We start from the raw sequence: 16,777 nt of genomic DNA, 5'->3' as shown, positions 1-16,777 counted from the left end.
TTACATTTAAGTGCTGCAGTCACGTTTATATTTAAAATATTTTATTCAGATCGTCAAGATTCAAGAAGCCACAGTTCAAGAAGAAGTTCTCCTGAATCAGATCGTCAGGTCCATTCCAGATCTGGGTCCTTTGATAGCAGGGAAAGGCTTCAGGAGCGAGATCGACACGAACATGATCGAGAACGAGAGAGAGAGAGGAGAGAGGGAAGACAGAGAGACTGGGACCGAGATGTTGACAAAGACTGGCCGAGGAGCAGGGAACGGGAGAGACTCAGAGAACGAGAGAGGGAGAGGGAAAAAAGACGGGAGCTGGACAGAGAGAGAGACAGACAACTACCCGATACTGCTGAAAGAGAGAGAGACAGAACTCTTGACATCTCCTCTCAAAAAGAATCAGCGAAACACAGTGAAACGAAACTGGACAGAGATCACGAAAAGGAATTTGATGGTGTTTGTCGGGATTCAGCGGCTTCAGAGAAGGAAAGAACAGACAAAGATTTAGGACCTTCACAAGGTTTTGAAGATGGAAATGAGGCCGAAAAGGTAGAGAGTTTAGAAGGTGAGATATTCTGTGAAAGAACCTGGTCTGACAGGTGTTTTATTCTTTCCCTTTTAGCATAGTCCTAAACTGAGCTGTATTCGAATAATTTTCTACTGAAAAGCTTATTTGCTCCAGCTTCTCTACTGCGGAAGCAGACGCAGTAAAAGAGAAATCTGCTGAGCATCTTCTTTAGTGTTAATTGTGTTAGTGTTATTTGTTAATTTCTAAAGAACTCTTGAGGCAAAGAAATGTAAATGATTTAAGGTACAGTTTCACCAAGGTGTAACATTTCTGAATAGGCAGATTGCTAAGGAATAGCACCAACATTTGATTGCTTTGTTGTAAGTTCTATTTCTTAGTTTGGAAGTGACAGGTAATGAGTGGGAGGGGCGGGGGGGAAGACTGTTGATTTGGAACTGTTCTTTGGGGTTTTTCCTGCAGAACCCAATTACCACAGAAATGATTGTCTGATTAGTAGGTGAAACATACGTATGGTTTGGCACAACAGTCCAAAAATGGCTTTTCTGAGGTAGTCTTATTAAATGTGGCTTTAATTTGCTGGCCTTTATGGTACCTGGGAAAACGTACTTAGGATTAATAAATAAAGTAAGGAACGGGCAAAAACTGACAAACTCTTAAGAATTTGTCACGTGGATTAGATAGCTTGAGCTTTGCATGGATGGGGAATTTGCAAAGTACTTTTTAACCTATATCAACAAGGTACAAGAAGCAAGAGTAAATTCAGAGTAATTGGTGTACGTTATGGTTATGCTCAGTAGGTTGGCTTTTTTTGGTGATTGCAGGAGTTGTCGTCTCTAAAATCTGTTGAGAGGGAAAAAAAGGCATTGTAAGATTTGGAATTTTTGTATGTTTGGGACGGTAAGGCCTGAATTCCGTAGTCTTCAGAAAGAGAAACAAATTAATTAAGGTCTTGTAGTTTTACACAAGATAACAGGGCATTGTCTTATCGTATTTGTATGCTTAATAAGAACATCAGTAGATGTTACATTGTTAATTTGAGCAGTTAAATCGAATGTTGTCTGGAGAGGACGATGAGGAATATTTATTACTTACTATATCTCCTACCTCATTCCTTACAAAGTGGTCATTAAGGTTGACTGGTACGAACGAGAAAATTCCGTTTACGGAGGTTATCTGGAGTGGAAGCCCTTGTCAAAGATAGTGTTTGGAGTGAGCATGGGGAAGTCTGTCTTGCCTGCAATGGACAGAATTCAGTTATTTTTAAGCTAGAGGAGGGAATGGTGGAATAAAACTGACAGTACAGTGTGGTGACTTCAGGAAAGAGTGGTGAAAGCCTCTTCCTAGGTACGTTATCTGTTTCCAAGAGGGCACCTATAACTAAACAGACTGTAGATGTTAAACGTGTTCTTAGGTCTAGCCTTTCAGCAGACTTCTTGTAAGTGTTTTAATGTGTATTCTTTTGTGCATTTTTCAAAGGTTGTGTTCTAAATTCTCTGAAAATTATCGTCTGTAGGAAGGTTACTGTATATTTAGGATTGTTTTTTTACGAAAAGAAACGTCTTTTGTAAAATGCATTCCATTTGATTAAAGCATACTATATACGGCATGTTTATGATTTTCTGAGGTTTAGTGTACTTTATTGTCTTTCATTATTTTATTAGTCCTGTTTACATTGTTTCTTTTTAGCTGCTTAGTGTGTTGTGTTTTTAATTCAGAATTAATATAAAAGTGTATTTCTTCAAAAAAGCAGTAAAGGTGGTGATAGGATTATAATCTAGAAATTATCAAACTTTGATTTGAAATTCAACGTTAAGTAATCTTTTTTTAATCATGTATTCAGAACTATGGACTGTTATTTTTAATTGCTTCATACCGTAATTTTTTTAATGGTTCATTTGCGCTGTCCAAGCACGTAGTTATGGTGAGCTAGTGTATCTGGTAGATGAGTGTGGAGGCAGAAGATGGATCATACAGGCAGTGAATAGTTAAAATCATAAGACAAAAGGAAATCTAGTACAGATTGCCTTATTTTCCTTTTAAAAAGGAAAAACTTTTTTGAAAACTAAATACAGTTTCCGAATCTGATGATGTTAAGGAGGTATCTGCTATTTAGTCAGACAAATTACTGTAGTATATTGTCTAATAAAATGTGTAAGGATATAATTACTAAATTATTATGATGTCTTGAACCTTAATGTGTTTGCTCTAGGAGCAGGGTCAAATAATGCCAAAGTTGCTATATGCTTCCTCCAAAGCACGGCCAGGTGGTCCGTGTAGTAGTTAATTTAGTTGATTTAGTTGAGTAGTTAATTTATGCTCTGCTGGCATGTCTCTTACTTGCTTTTTCCATGCTGATTTTTAAGTTAGTTGAGGTGATTTACTTTTTTTTTTCTTCCCTGTCTGTAGCTTTTACAAAGGCAAGCAAAAAAAAAAAAATAAAAATTGGGGACACCTTAAAAGGGAGGCAATTTCCCTTCTGGATAAGGGAGATGGAAGATATTAGAATAGTCAGCCACAGGGGAGGACCCCTGTAAATTCTGTCTAGTTTGCCTGGCATAAGTCATTGCAAGTACTGTGTCAGACAACCCTAAGAAAGCCTGAGTTTTGAGCAGTGGGTTTTCTGAATGCTTGAATCAGATCTTTCAGTCTTGGAGGGGTGAGAATACCTTCAGATGTTGCTTTCATGAACTGTAAAATGCAACTTTTGAGTGTCTTTGTTTACAGATTTTAAGGAACAAGTTTACACATAGAGCATAGGTATTTGTATATGCATATGGTAGGTGAATGGATAGGAGTCTTAACAACAACTAAAGAAGATTGGCATGGCTTTCTAAAAGCTCTTCTTGTGACTTCCACAGGGAGTCTAAAACTCTGCAAGTAATTGCCTCATTCAGAATATCTTGCATCTTGGTTTTTTGAGTTTTGTTACTTCTTTCTCTTTTAAAGCTTTTGGACTGAATCCTGAGTTTGGATTCATGTGCAAAAGCATCTGAAAGACTTTGTGGTGCCAACTTAGATGTGTAATATTAACTATATACCAGATAATCGGCATATGTTTCTTCTGAATATGGCCTTCTATGTGCAGTCCGACTAATACTGCACCAAAAAAATGACCGATATATGTAAGATTCAAACTGCTGCATTGTGTATGGGAGAAAAAACGTCTCTTTCTGAGTTAATACCTGTTTTCATGTTGAATATACTTGTCCCCAAAAACTAACAGTTTAGTTTCTGAACCTTCCTGTTTTCAGGCTGCTTAAAGCATGTTTAGAAAACAAGAATGGTTGCTTTAAAGCTACAGTATGTATCTGTCTCTGTAGGAGAAGATGAAGCAAAGATTGACGATGTACAGTCACTGGGGTCTGGTGCTGGAGAATACGAGCCAATCAGTGATGATGAACTGGATGAAATTCTGGCAGGTGATGCTGAAAAGCGGGAGGATCAACAGGAGGATGAGAAGATGCCTGGTAAAAGTATAGCAAAACCCCTTTATAATTATTTAACTATAAACGCTGGATCATTTTGCATATAATGCTGTTGTGATGTTGACAGTATTTCTGAATTAGGAATGCAGTTTGTATGCTCTTAAGTATTTCTCGTTTGTTCTGTAATAGGTAAGCCTGAGAAATATAGAGGTAAGTAGAGAGCTGTGAGCTGTATCTTGAAGTAATATTTACCTTGTTTTATATGGCTAGAGGGGTAAGCTTTTTGGTTTTAGAAACGTATTTTCATTTATGCCATTTGGTTTTGGTCATTATTTGGAACTGATATTTTTATGAACAGATTTGATCCGTGCTTGAACGCTTCCCAAATGCACTGGGAAGCATGGAACCTTCTACTTGTCATAAGTTCTGTTGGGTCATTAGGGCTATATGATCAGTGTTTGTATTTTCTGTGCTAAACATACTAGACAAACACAGTTGTATGGTTATTCAATAAATAGCATATCTGTCCTTTGGGGGGAAAAAACCCCAAATAAATCAGTATCCAGAGCTGAAATACTAGCATTTTAAGCATTTCATTTGGATCTGTCATAACATGTTTAGTTGTACTGTGACTTTTGTGAATGCAGCCTTTCACAAAGGGGTTGCAATAAAAATGAAGAGGAATACTGTTTTGTTTTGTTTTTTTAATGCAAGAAGCTCTATGTTTGTATGCTCCTTTTTTCCACCAATCTAAGTGAGTTTTGATGTTCTTACCTGAAGCATCCAAGGATCTGGCTTTGAGAACTGCAGAACACTATTCATCTAATAGATATTGCTTTTAGGAGACAGGGATGTACACAGCATGTGAAATTAATCAACTGTGGTAAGGGATGATGATGTGATAACTCATTCTCTGTCAATGTTTTTTGCAGATCCTGTGGATGTTATAGATGTGGATTGGTCCAGTCTTATGCCAAAGCAGCCAAAAGAACCACGGGAGCCTGGGGCTGCGCTCTTAAAATTCACGCCAGGTGCCGTTATGTTGAGAGTTGGCATTTCCAAGCGATTGGCAGGACCGGAACTCTTCACCAAAATTAAAGAGACTTGCCAGAGAGTGTTAGAAAAACCAAAAGGTAATTGTTTCTGCAGGCATTAAACTGTCTTCTGTACTTTATGAAAATCCTTATGAAATGCGCATTAGTTCATTATTTTAGACTTCAAGGCCATAGAAAGTATACAGTGAGTATTGTGGGAAAATTTCAGGAATGTAATACAGTTGCATGTTAGTCAAATTAGTGTTTTAATTCTGGCAGTGGTGAGGAGGTCTTGAATAATAGCCTAAACAAAATTTTTCATCCTAGTGGAGTATTTTGTTTGTGAGACCATTCATACTTTCCTGACCTAAAGTGCGTCAGCAGTTTTTTGGGGAGCTATATATCTTCTGCAATGAATTACTAGTAATATTGCAAGAAAGAAATAAGTTTTCTTATTTTCTTTGAAGGTCCTCTTACTTTTCTTCTGAGGATCATCTTAAGAATGTATAGATCACAGAATGGTTCGGGTGGAAGGGACCTTAAAGATCATGTAGTTCCAACCCCCCTGCCCTGGGCAGGGACACCTCCCACTAGACCAGGCTGCTCAAAGCCCCATCCAGCCTGGCCTTGAACACTTCCAGGGATGGGGCATCCACAGCTTCTCTGGGCAACCTGTTCCAGTGCCCCACCGCCCGCACAGTAAAGCATTTCTTCCTAATACCCAATCTGAATCTCCCCTCTTTCAGTTTGAAACTGTTACCCCTCATCCTATCATTACACTCCCTGATAAAGGTTCCCTCCCCATCTTTCCTGTAGGCCCCTTTTAGGTACTGGAAGGCCGCTATAAGGTCTCCCTGGAGAGTAGTTTTACCCCTGAGTGTAAATAGGAGTTTTTCGGTCAAGTGAAGGAGCTAAGTGAAATTTGTATATTATGTCTCTGCTAGAAGTGGGAAATTAAATAATACACAGGTCTAGGGTTTGGATGAAGTATGTGGCATAAGAGATGCATAATAGATGGGATGGGCATGAATTTATACCAGCGCTGTTTACTAGAATTCTGTAGTGTAAGCAGGGCTTTTTGCGTGAGAGAGAATACTGATTTTTCTCTTTGGCATCCCAGGAACCAGTTGTGCTGCTTGTAACAACTTACATAGTAGAATTGGTGTTTTAGGACTATGAAACATTTGCTTTCTGTAAAATCTGTATGGAAATTATTCCAGGATCTAAATCTGAGAAGATTATGGTTTATAAATAACAGTATCTGTGGAGCCTCTGTTTTTAGGGAATAGCAGATTTTTCTGATTTTTTTTTTTTACTCTGTAAATTATAGTTCTTAATTTTAAACAATACTTCTTAATTCTTTGCAATGTTATTCTATACGCAGTTGCCTTGTTAATCTCTATGAATGTCACTGCTTGCTTGAGCCATTTAAATTGTGTAACTGTTAATCATGGGCTGTTGCTACTGCTTCTACTTATTTTTTTAAAGTCAAATTAAATGCTAACATTTTTGATGCATCATAGATAGTATAATTTGAGGTGTGTACTTGGTAGTAATAAGTACTGTAAATGTTCCACTGCAATATTTGCAGCTTTCTATGTAGTATTAGCTTTCTTCTAGTTTAAAAAAAAAAAAAATGAATCTTAGCTCTTATGCTTAAGAATGCATATAACTGACTTAATTGATATAATATCGAGTCTTCCTGAGTTTGCAAACTGTCTGATACAGTAAAGATATGAGCTGTGTCTCTCTCCCTGTAAGCTTTAATTTTGCTGTATACTTCAACGCCTCTTACCAGGGATTCCTTGCAACAGGAACTGCCGTGCAGAATCGCTCCAACTGGCTACTTAAAAAGATACCCGAGATAACCTCAGCAGCCCTTGTGTGCTTCTCTAGAAATAAGCAGAAAGTCCATAGTGATAATAGGAGGCTCTCCAGCACTGCCTCTGGACTGTCTTAAGTGTACTCGGATTCAGCAGAACTTTGCTCTGGAGAGGTTGCGGGATCAAAGATCCTCCACTGATTTCCCTTTGGTGTGTGCAGTCTCTCACACTTCAAAGGTGCTATGTGTGGAACTGCCAGTAGGCTTTCGAGTGTATGCGTTTCCTCTGTAATCCGCCGGGTGAAGGTTCCTCGTATTGCGATTCCACAGCCACAGCACGTGTATTCTAAACTAAGGCAGGGATGTCGTGCCCTGAAAAGTGAATGAATTTGAGCTAGGTATTCAATGTGTGTTACAGTGAAAACTTAGTGTTTTCGCTTTCGACTTCTTAATGGTGGTATAATTTGTTTCCCTGCTTTATTCCTGAGTTCGGTGTTCCCTTTGTTCTCATTGTGGATGAAAAGTTCCTGCTAATACACTGAAATGCAGGAAAAAAAGGAAATGATATCTTGTTTCAGCGATTTTTTTTAAAAAAACCTCATTTTCTTTGGAAACAAAAATCTGTAGCATGTGATGTAAATGAGATTTGTGGATGACTTACTCTCTATCTATTATATGCAATTGTTTGCTCTAAGGATATGGACATCACCAGATGTGCACGGCATCTGGCACAAGCTACCAGTGTTGCCTTTGATGTGCGCTTTTTGTGTCTTGTCGCTTATTTGTGGTGTTGATTGTTCATTGAGATTGTTTTGACTTCAATGCAGTTATATTTAACGTGCTCTTGATTTAATGTAATTTTTTTTGTTTCTTTTCACCTTGTTTAAAAACTAGTCTTACTCGTCTTCATCCAAGTTTTCCGAGTGGTTTAAAAATGCATCTTTGTTCTCTTCTGTGAGAGAACTGCTGTGGCAGTCTTTGCTTTTAGCTGCTAAATTTTCTCCAGGTTTCCTGGTGTCTCTAGTAGAGTCTCTGCTAAACACCAAATGATTTTCTATAAAGAGGTGGTTGGATTGGACCTTACCTCCCCCCCCCCAATTATATCATAATCTTCCTATTTATTGTAAAAGGGTTATAAATCATTGAGCTGTGGTCCAGACCTGTGCCCTCTTTTTGTCTTTGTCTGCATTTCATAGGAACAGACTTTTTGCAGAACAAGACTCACATCAGGACTCGTCTTTTGTTAAAGTGGTTAGACTGTGCTAGCTGCACACTCTTTCTTCCGATAAATCTATTAAAGGACTAGTCCTACCGCTTTAAGTACTATTATCAAATGCTTTAGATGAGCTGGTAGGAGGGGAGTAGTTCATTGCCATCTGTTGACTTGTTCTCCAGTTTCATCCACTGTCCTGGTTCCGGTGGGGATAGGGTTAACTTTTCCTGGTATTCCATGCCATGTGAGCCACGCCCACCCTGAGCTGCCGGGGGAGGGGGCAGGAAGTTGCTGCTTAAAAGCGGGCTGGGGCGTCCCGGGTCGGCCGGGCGGGGAGCGGCGGTTCCGTAATCGCGTTTGTATATTCCCCTATCCGTGTTGTTGTTGTTTGCCTGTTCCCTTTGCTGTTCTGTTAAACTGCCTTTGTCCCAACCCAAGAGTCTTGCCTTTTCTTACGATCCTTCCTGTGTTAGGAAGGCACGTGCGAGCGGCACGTGGTTCTTTGTTGCCATCTGAGGCTAAACCACGACAGTCCTTTTTGGCGCCCAACGTGGGGCTTGAAGGGTTGACATAACGACAGAATCCAACTAGAACGTGGAAAAAACGGTTTTGGTTTTTTTTTTTTTCTCTTGTATGCATTTATTTTATTAGGTAAGTAGTCACTGGTCATCATGTTGCTTGGTTTGTTCTCATGGCTGTGTTACATAAATTCCTATATGGCTTATGTACTCCCTGCGATGCTGTTTACCATGTCTGGAAGAGGGATGAGGATTATCATTCTGCTGTCCTGTGCGATATCTGTTTATGATATGATAACATCACTGTTCAGACGGTTATTTTGGGGTGTTTATGTGGTTTTGTTGTCCTGTCCGTACATTGGACACCGTCTCTCAGAATTTGTTAATAGTTTCCCCAGCCCTTTTGCCTCCCTTTTCTCCTTCGGGTCAGGTATGACAGCTTTTGAGAATCTTGAATATCCTTGGGATACTCAAACTAGTGTGTTCCTAGTGTTATGTCTCCTGAATACGTTCCAGGTCTTGTTTAGGGTTAAGCAACTATTTAAGACTACCACCCGGAGATCTGCTCCGAGGCTGGATAGTCAGGGGTGGCATGGCATGTGGGAGAGCATGGGCAGGTACCTAGAGAACTACTCACCTCCAATGGTCTGGGACTTCACCCCTGAACAATTACAGGACCCTGATAAAGTGGTAGAATATTTGAAGGGAAAATGTTGTGGCTATTCTAGAGAGGCACAACTCACCGCGCTGTGCTGGGCCCTGGCCAGTATCTACCAGGCACTGCTCAGAATTATGCAGCACCCTCAAGGGGAAGAGATGGAAACCAGACCGGCGGCCCCTGCGGCTGCTGCGGCCCCTGCTGCAGCCCCTGCGGCAGCCCCTGCGGCTGCTGCGGCCCCTGCTGCGGCCCCTGCGGCGGCCCCTGCCGCTGCTGCGGCCCCTGCGACGGACACTGCGGCTACTGCAACCCCTGCGACAGACACTGCGGCTACTGCAACCCCCGTGGTAGCCACTGCCACTGAACCAGAGAACCAACCCGTGCCGGTATCAGTTGCCCCCATCCAGAAGAAGAAGTACACAAAGAAATCAGTTCGCTTAGTAAGAGATGATGATGAACCAGGGCCATCACGAGAGCAGGAGGAAGAGGCAGAACCAGAGATAATTACTCGATCCCTATCCTTGAGTGAGCTGCGGGATATGCGAAAAGATTTCAGCCGACTTTCAGGCGAGCACATTGTCACCTGGCTGCTCCGGTGCTGGGATAATGGGGCCAGTAGCCTGGAATTAGAGGGTAGGGAGGCCAGGCAGCTGGGATCCCTGTCTAGGGAAGGCGGCATTGACAAGGCGATTGGGAAAAAGACCCAAGCCCTCAGCCTCTGGAAACGACTCCTGTTAGGCGTGAGGGAGAGGTACCCCTTCAGTGAGGATGTTGTATGTCAGCCAAGCAAGTGGACTACCATGGAAAGAGGTATCCAGTACCTGAGAGAATTAGCCGTGCGGGAGATGATTTATTATGACTTGGACAATGCCGACTTACCCACAGACCCTGATGAGGTGCGATGCACAAGGCCCATGTGGCGGAAGTTTGTACGGAGCGCACCATCGTCATATGCCAACTCCCTGGCAGTAATGGAATGGAAAGGTGAAGAGGGACCAACGGTGGATGAGGTAGCTGGCCGGCTCCGGCGATATGAAGAAAGTCTCTCTTCCCCCCTTGTCTCAGCTGTGGAGAAACTGTCGCGGAAGGTCCAGCAACTTGAAGAGAATATGTTCTACTCCCCACCTGCACGGGCCAGTATCTCAGCTATTAGAAGCAGGCATTTCCCCACTCAAGAGAGAGAGTACAGAGGGTACACACCACGAGGCACCCTGTGGTTCTACCTGCGGGACCACGGAGAGGACATGAGGAAGTGGGATGGACGACCTACTTCAATCCTGCGGACACGGGTACAGGAGTTGCAAGGAAGGACAACCACAAAAGGGGATCCCTCCAGGAAAAGTGCCGCCCCAGTTTCCAGTGGGCCGTTCCCCAGACAAAGCAGAAGGCCTGATCTTGCTTCTGATCCTCTTGAAGGAACTTCCAAGTCATTTATGCAAGAAGTGAGTAATGGATACTATGACGAGTATTAGGGGGGCCCTGCCTCCGGCCAGGTGGAGGAAAGGGACAACCGGGTTTATTGGACGGTGTGGATTCGATGGCCTGGCACATCAGACCCACAGGAGTATAAGGCTCTAGTGGACACGGGTGCGCAGTGTACTTTAATACCATCAAGCTATAGAGGGGCAGAACCCATTTGTATTTCTGGGGTGACAGGGGGATCCCAAGAGTTGACTGTACTGGAGGCAGAAGTGAGCCTAACTGGGAATGAGTGGCAAAAGCATCCCATTGTGACTGGCCCAGAGGCTCCATGCATCCTTGGTATAGATTACCTCAGGAGAGGGTATTTTAAGGACCCAAAAGGGTACCGCTGGGCCTTTGGCATAGCTGCTTTGGAGGCAGAGGAAGTTAAACAGTTGTCTGCCTTGCCTGGTCTCTCGGAGGATTCTTCTGTTGTGGGGTTGTTGAGGGTCAAAGAACAACAGGTGCCGATTGCTACCACAACGGTGCATCGGCGGCAGTATCGCACTAACCGAGACTCTCTGATTCCCATCCATGAGCTGATTCGTCAACTAGAGGTTCAAGGAGTGATCAGCAAGACTCGCTCACCCTTTAACAGTCCCATATGGCCGGTGCGAAAATCTAATGGAGAGTGGAGGTTAACTGTAGACTATCGTGGTCTGAATGAAGTCACGCCACCGCTGAGTGCTGCCGTGCCGGACATGCTAGAACTCCAGTACGAACTGGAGTCCAAGGCAGCCAAGTGGTATGCCACGATTGATATAGCGAATGCATTCTTCTCAATCCCTTTGGCAGCAGAGTGCCGGCCACAGTTTGCTTTCACTTGGAGGGGCGTCCAATACACCTGGAATCGACTGCCCCAGGGGTGGAAACACAGCCCCACCATTTGCCATGGACTGATCCAGACTGCACTGGAACAGGGTGAAGCTCCAGAACATCTGCAGTACATTGATGACATCATTGTATGGGGAAACACAGCAGAAGAAGTTTTTGAGAAAGGGAGTAAAATAGTCCAAATCCTTCTGAATGCTGGTTTTGCTATAAAGCGAAGTAAGGTCAAGGGACCTGCGCAGGAGATCCAGTTTTTAGGAATAAAATGGCAAGATGGACGCCGTCAGATTCCAATGGATGTGATCAACAAAATAGCAGCTATGTCTCCACCAACTAGTAAAAAGGAAACACAGGCTTTCTTAGGTATTGTGGGTTTTTGGAGAATGCATATCCCAGATTACAGTCAAATTGTAAGCCCTCTGTATCAAGTAACCCGGAAGAAGAATGATTTTAAATGGGGTCCTGAGCAACGACAAGCTTTTGAACAAATCAAACAGGAAATAGTCCATGCAGTGGCCCTGGGGCCAGTCCGGGCAGGACAAGATGTTAAAAATGTGCTCTATACCGCAGCCGGGGAGAACGGCCCTACCTGGAGCCTCTGGCAGAAAGCACCAGGGGAGACTCGAGGTCGACCCCTAGGGTTTTGGAGTCGTGGATACAGAGGATCCGAAGCCCGCTACACTCCAACAGAAAAAGAGATATTGGCAGCATATGAAGGGGTTCGAGCTGCTTCGGAAGTAGTTGGTACAGAAGCACAGCTCCTCTTAGCACCTCGACTGCCGGTGCTGGGTTGGATGTTCAAAGAAAGGGTCCCCACCACACATCATGCAACCGATGCTACATGGAGTAAGTGGATTGCACTGATCACGCAGCGAACTCGAATGGGAAACCCCAGTCGCCCAGGAATTCTGGAAGTGATCATGGACTGGCCAGAAGGCAAGGATTTCGGAATGTCACCAGAGGAGGAGGTGACGCGTGCAGAAGAGGCCCCACCATATAATAAACTGCCAGAAAATGAGAAGAAATATGCCCTGTTCACTGATGGGTCCTGCCGTATTGTGGGAAAGCATCGAAAGTGGAAGGCTGCTGTGTGGAGTCCTACACGACGGGTTGCAGAAGCCAGTGAGGGACAGGGTGAATCGAGCCAGTTTGCAGAGGTGAAGGCTATTCAGCTGGCTTTGGACATTGCTGAGCGAGAAAAATGGCCAGTACTTTATCTCTACACTGACTCATGGATGGTGGCAAATGCTCTGTGGGGGTGGTTACAGCAGTGGAAGCAGGGCAACTGGCAGCGCAGAGGCAAACCCATCTGGGCTGCTGAACTGTGGAAAGATATTGCTGCCCGGATAGAGAATCTGGTTGTGAAAGTACGCCATGTAGACGCCCATGTACCGAAGAATCGGGCCACGGAGGAACATCAGAACAACCAGCAGGTGGATCGGGCCGCCAGGATTGAAGTGGCTCAAGTGGATCTGGACTGGCAACGTAAGGGTGAACTATTCATAGCTCGGTGGGCCCATGACTCCTCAGGCCATCAAGGGAGAGATGCGACATATAGATGGGCTCGTGACCGAGGGGTGGACTTGACCATGGACACTATTGCACAGGTCATCCATGAATGTGAGACATGCGCTGCGATCAAACAAGCCAAGCGTTTGAAGCCTCTTTGGTATGGAGGGCGATGGCTGAAATACAAATATGGGGAGGCCTGGCAGATTGATTATATCACACTGCCACAAACCCGTCAAGGCAAGCGCTATGTGCTCACAATGGTGGAAGCAACCACTGGATGGCTGGAAACATACCCTGTGCCCCATGCCACTGCCCGGAACACTATCCTGGGCCTTGAAAAGCAAGTCCTGTGGCGACATGGTACCCCAGAGAGAATTGAGTCGGACAACGGGACTCATTTCCGAAACAGCCTCATAGACGCCTGGGCCAAAGAGCATGGTATCGAGTGGGTGTATCACATCCCCTATCACGCACCAGCCTCTGGGAAGATAGAACGATACAATGGACTGTTAAAAACTACACTGAGAGCAATGGGTGGTGGGACTTTCAAACACTGGGATACTCATTTAGCAAAAGCTACCTGGCTAGTTAACACCAGGGGATCTAACAATCGGGCTGGCCCTGCCCAATTAAAACTTCCACGTACTGTAGAAGGGGATAAAGTCCCCGTAGTGCATATGAAGAATATGCTAGGGAAGACAGTCTGGGTTAGTCCTGCCTCAGGCAAAGGCAAACCCATCCGTGGGATTGCTTTTGCCCAAGGACCTGGGTGCACTTGGTGGGTGATGCGGCAGGATGGGGAAGTCCGATGTGTACCTCATGGGGATCTGATTTTGGGTGAGAATAGCCAATGAATCAGATTGTGTGCTGTTAATTGATAAGTAACACTGTCACTGTATGTCCTCATTGCTATAATTGATATCAGTTGTACTACAAGTAAGGCACAGGGATGATGGGATAAGAACTGATCTCAGCAGCTGGCGCCCAGCAGTTTCCTCAAGATCTACATCTTCAGCCCACGGACTGCGTGCATGAGCCACACCAGGTGCACCAGTCACAAGCTCCGAAAAATACAGCATGCAACAGACCAGCACCACCCAGCATCTCACCTGCCCTGAGAGACTGTTCCAACAGATGGAGCCCAAAGCCGTGGATTAAAAGAACTCAACGGACACTTTGGAGGGATGACCCATAAACTAAGGGCATTATATGTGTGTATATATATATATAACAGGGGAAAGTGGTGGCAATTCATTGGAACCTGCTGGGCATGGCATAGATGGTATGGAATAAGGGGTGGATAATGTCCTGGTTCCGGTGGGGATAGGGTTAACTTTTCCTGGTATTCCATGCCATGTGAGCCACGCCCACCCTGAGCTGCCGGGGGAGGGGGCAGGAAGTTGCTGCTTAAAAGCGGGCTGGGGCGTCCCGGGTCGGCCGGGCGGGGAGCGGCGGTTCCGTAATCGCGTTTGTATATTCCCCTATCCGTGTTGTTGTTGTTTGCCTGTTCCCTTTGCTGTTCTGTTAAACTGCCTTTGTCCCAACCCAAGAGTCTTGCCTTTTCTTACGATCCTTCCTGTGTTAGGAAGGCACGTGCGAGCGGCACGTGGTTCTTTGTTGCCATCTGAGGCTAAACCACGACATCCACCTTGGATAAAAGAATGAGTCCGCATAGTCATATCTCACTTCCGCATAAACCAGATAAACCCAGTGTTGACAATGCAACAGTTATGTGATGTCTTGCAGAGAAGTGAAACTTAGACCGCTTTCTAATTAACGCTAGTAGTGAACACCTTTCATCACCCATGTCTGACCATCAATGATATCCCCTCTGTCCCAGAGCTGTCACTTGATTTTTAGACCTCTCAGTGATTGCTGTCTCAATATTGCTTTCCAGTGATGAAGCTACGTATGAGGATATGTGTCCTTCCCTTTAAATGGTGAAGGATTTGTTTGTGGGGGGTGGTTTGTTTTTTTGGTTTTTTTATAAACTGCAGTATCCTTTTTTTCCAAACCTTGATATTGTTTAGAAGGCAGTAATACAAATAGTAAAACCTTAAGGAATTTCATATTGCTCTACATCGCGGTTCAAAAATACCATGTATATGTTGATCTCTGCAAACTCCAATTCGTTCTAGATGCAGAAAACCTTTTTGAACATGAACTGGGGGCCTTGAACATGGCTGCACTTCTACGAAAAGAAGAAAGAGCAGGTCTTCTCAGCGATCTGGGTCCTTGCTGTAAAGCGCTGTGCTTTCGAAGGGATTCTGCAATTCGTAAGCAGCTAATGAAGAATGAAAAGGCAAGTGGTTCATTTACAGTGCTTGGTCAAAATGTGGAAGCGCAGATTCCACTATGCAAAGCATTTCTCTAGGGAGATAATTTTTGTGTTTGTTGGTCTGGAGTACACCTAGTCCTTTAAATAATGGAGAACAGACTTTAAGTTAAAGAGGTTGTGGGTTGTTTATTTTTTTACTTAAGATGAGCGATTAATTAAAGATTGATACTGGACGTAGGTGTTGTTTCTCTTTTGGGGGTTTAAATTCTGGAGGTACACTCTACATTTAGAGAATACATGATAAAAAGAATTGATTAAAGTACAATTTCAAAGACAATTGTTGAATAATTCTCTTGCTTGAGATTTCGTGTACTTTTATAAGAATTATAAAATTCTGTTCTTCCAAGTTAAAAGTATCTAGATAATTTTCTTTTCAAAATTAAAAGGAAAAATACTTTTGCCATTTCTTGCACTACAGTAGGTTTTAGGATTTTATGATCTTGCATGCTAATAGAAAAATCATTAATTCTCAGAGTCTTTTCCAGTGAGAGCATATGACTAAACCTCTAATTATTGATAGTGCTTGAGGTTAATTTCTTAGCTTGCATGTTAAAAGCCACTGTGTTAACTTTTTTTTTTTAATTTCAACAGGGTGCAACAAAACAAACTTACACAAATTCTGCAGCAATGGACAGTGACTTGTTACGGTTGAGTCTACGGTTATTCAAACGAAAGACTGTGTGCCAAGTTCCTGGGCAGGAAAAGACAGAGGATAATAAAATTCCACAACCAGCTCTCCAGCAAGAAGTGTGTGTGTCTTGAGCGAATGACAGCGACGGCACTTTCTAGTTGATTTCCCACTACCAACGTTGGTATTGATGTTTAGAACTGGTTGGTTCTGTGGAAGATGGAAGAAAATACTCCATTTGTACACAGATAAGAATTACTGGGTTTGGATGTGAATAAAAGGGGTAAAAAATAAAGTCTTTTGTGTGAAGTTCTCTGCAAGTTTTATAATATTGAATCTTACACTGTAACATAAACCTGTTTTATGGTGCATCGAGTGTAATAATGTGAAGATGTCTGGTTTTAGCAGTTTATAATATCATCTGATATTAAACTTTAGAAAAAAGTCTATGTATCTTTTTCCTCATTATGAATGGGTTTTTTCCCCACCACCACCCTCATCCCTCAATACGTGTCTGGAAATTCTTAAATAGTTTGTTTCCTGGGAGTCTGTCTACCTCACTTTCCAAATCCCTTTCTTATCACAGCAGCCTCTGGTGTGGATCTGGATCTGAACAAAACTGTAGGTCTTTTCCATCTTTAGCGTAGGTTTTAGCTGGTAATTTCTGGACACAAAAATCTAGTCTAGTCACTTAAGGCTCCCCGTCTTGTTGATGGAAAACCAGGAGGTGATTTATGACCAATTTTAGATGCCTATATTTACGAAACAAACAGCATTTTGGAAATGCCTGCTGCTTACAAGTGAGGACTAGTGC

At 43.3% G+C, this 16,777-nt stretch overlaps 1 protein-coding gene across 10 annotated transcripts in view; it reads left to right on the top strand.

The window, feature by feature from the left end:
• Positions 1–16,278, top strand: part of ZC3H13 (zinc finger CCCH-type containing 13) — a 55,586-nt gene extending 39,308 nt beyond the window's left edge. For 7 of the 10 annotated variants that reach the window (XM_074565330.1, XM_074565339.1, XM_074565258.1 and 4 more), the window contains 5 exons: positions 50–559; positions 3,844–3,996; positions 4,881–5,081; positions 15,136–15,299; positions 15,927–16,278. In XM_074565330.1, coding sequence (XP_074421431.1) covers positions 50–559; positions 3,844–3,996; positions 4,881–5,081; positions 15,136–15,299; positions 15,927–16,097 — 1,199 coding nt within the window. In that variant the 3' untranslated portion in view covers positions 16,098–16,278. Of the gene's footprint in view, positions 1–49; positions 560–3,843; positions 3,997–4,880; positions 5,082–6,780; positions 7,682–15,135; positions 15,300–15,926 lie in introns of those variants that run through there. The other 3 variants (XM_074565288.1, XM_074565301.1, XM_074565320.1) reach the window with 3 other exon arrangements.
• Positions 16,279–16,777: the final 499 nt, after the last annotated feature.

Source organism: Larus michahellis, chromosome 1, assembly GCF_964199755.1.
Source record: "Larus michahellis chromosome 1, bLarMic1.1, whole genome shotgun sequence".
Classification (NCBI taxonomy): Eukaryota; Metazoa; Chordata; class Aves; order Charadriiformes; family Laridae; genus Larus; species Larus michahellis.
This window is presented reverse-complemented; position numbering and strand designations above follow the sequence as displayed.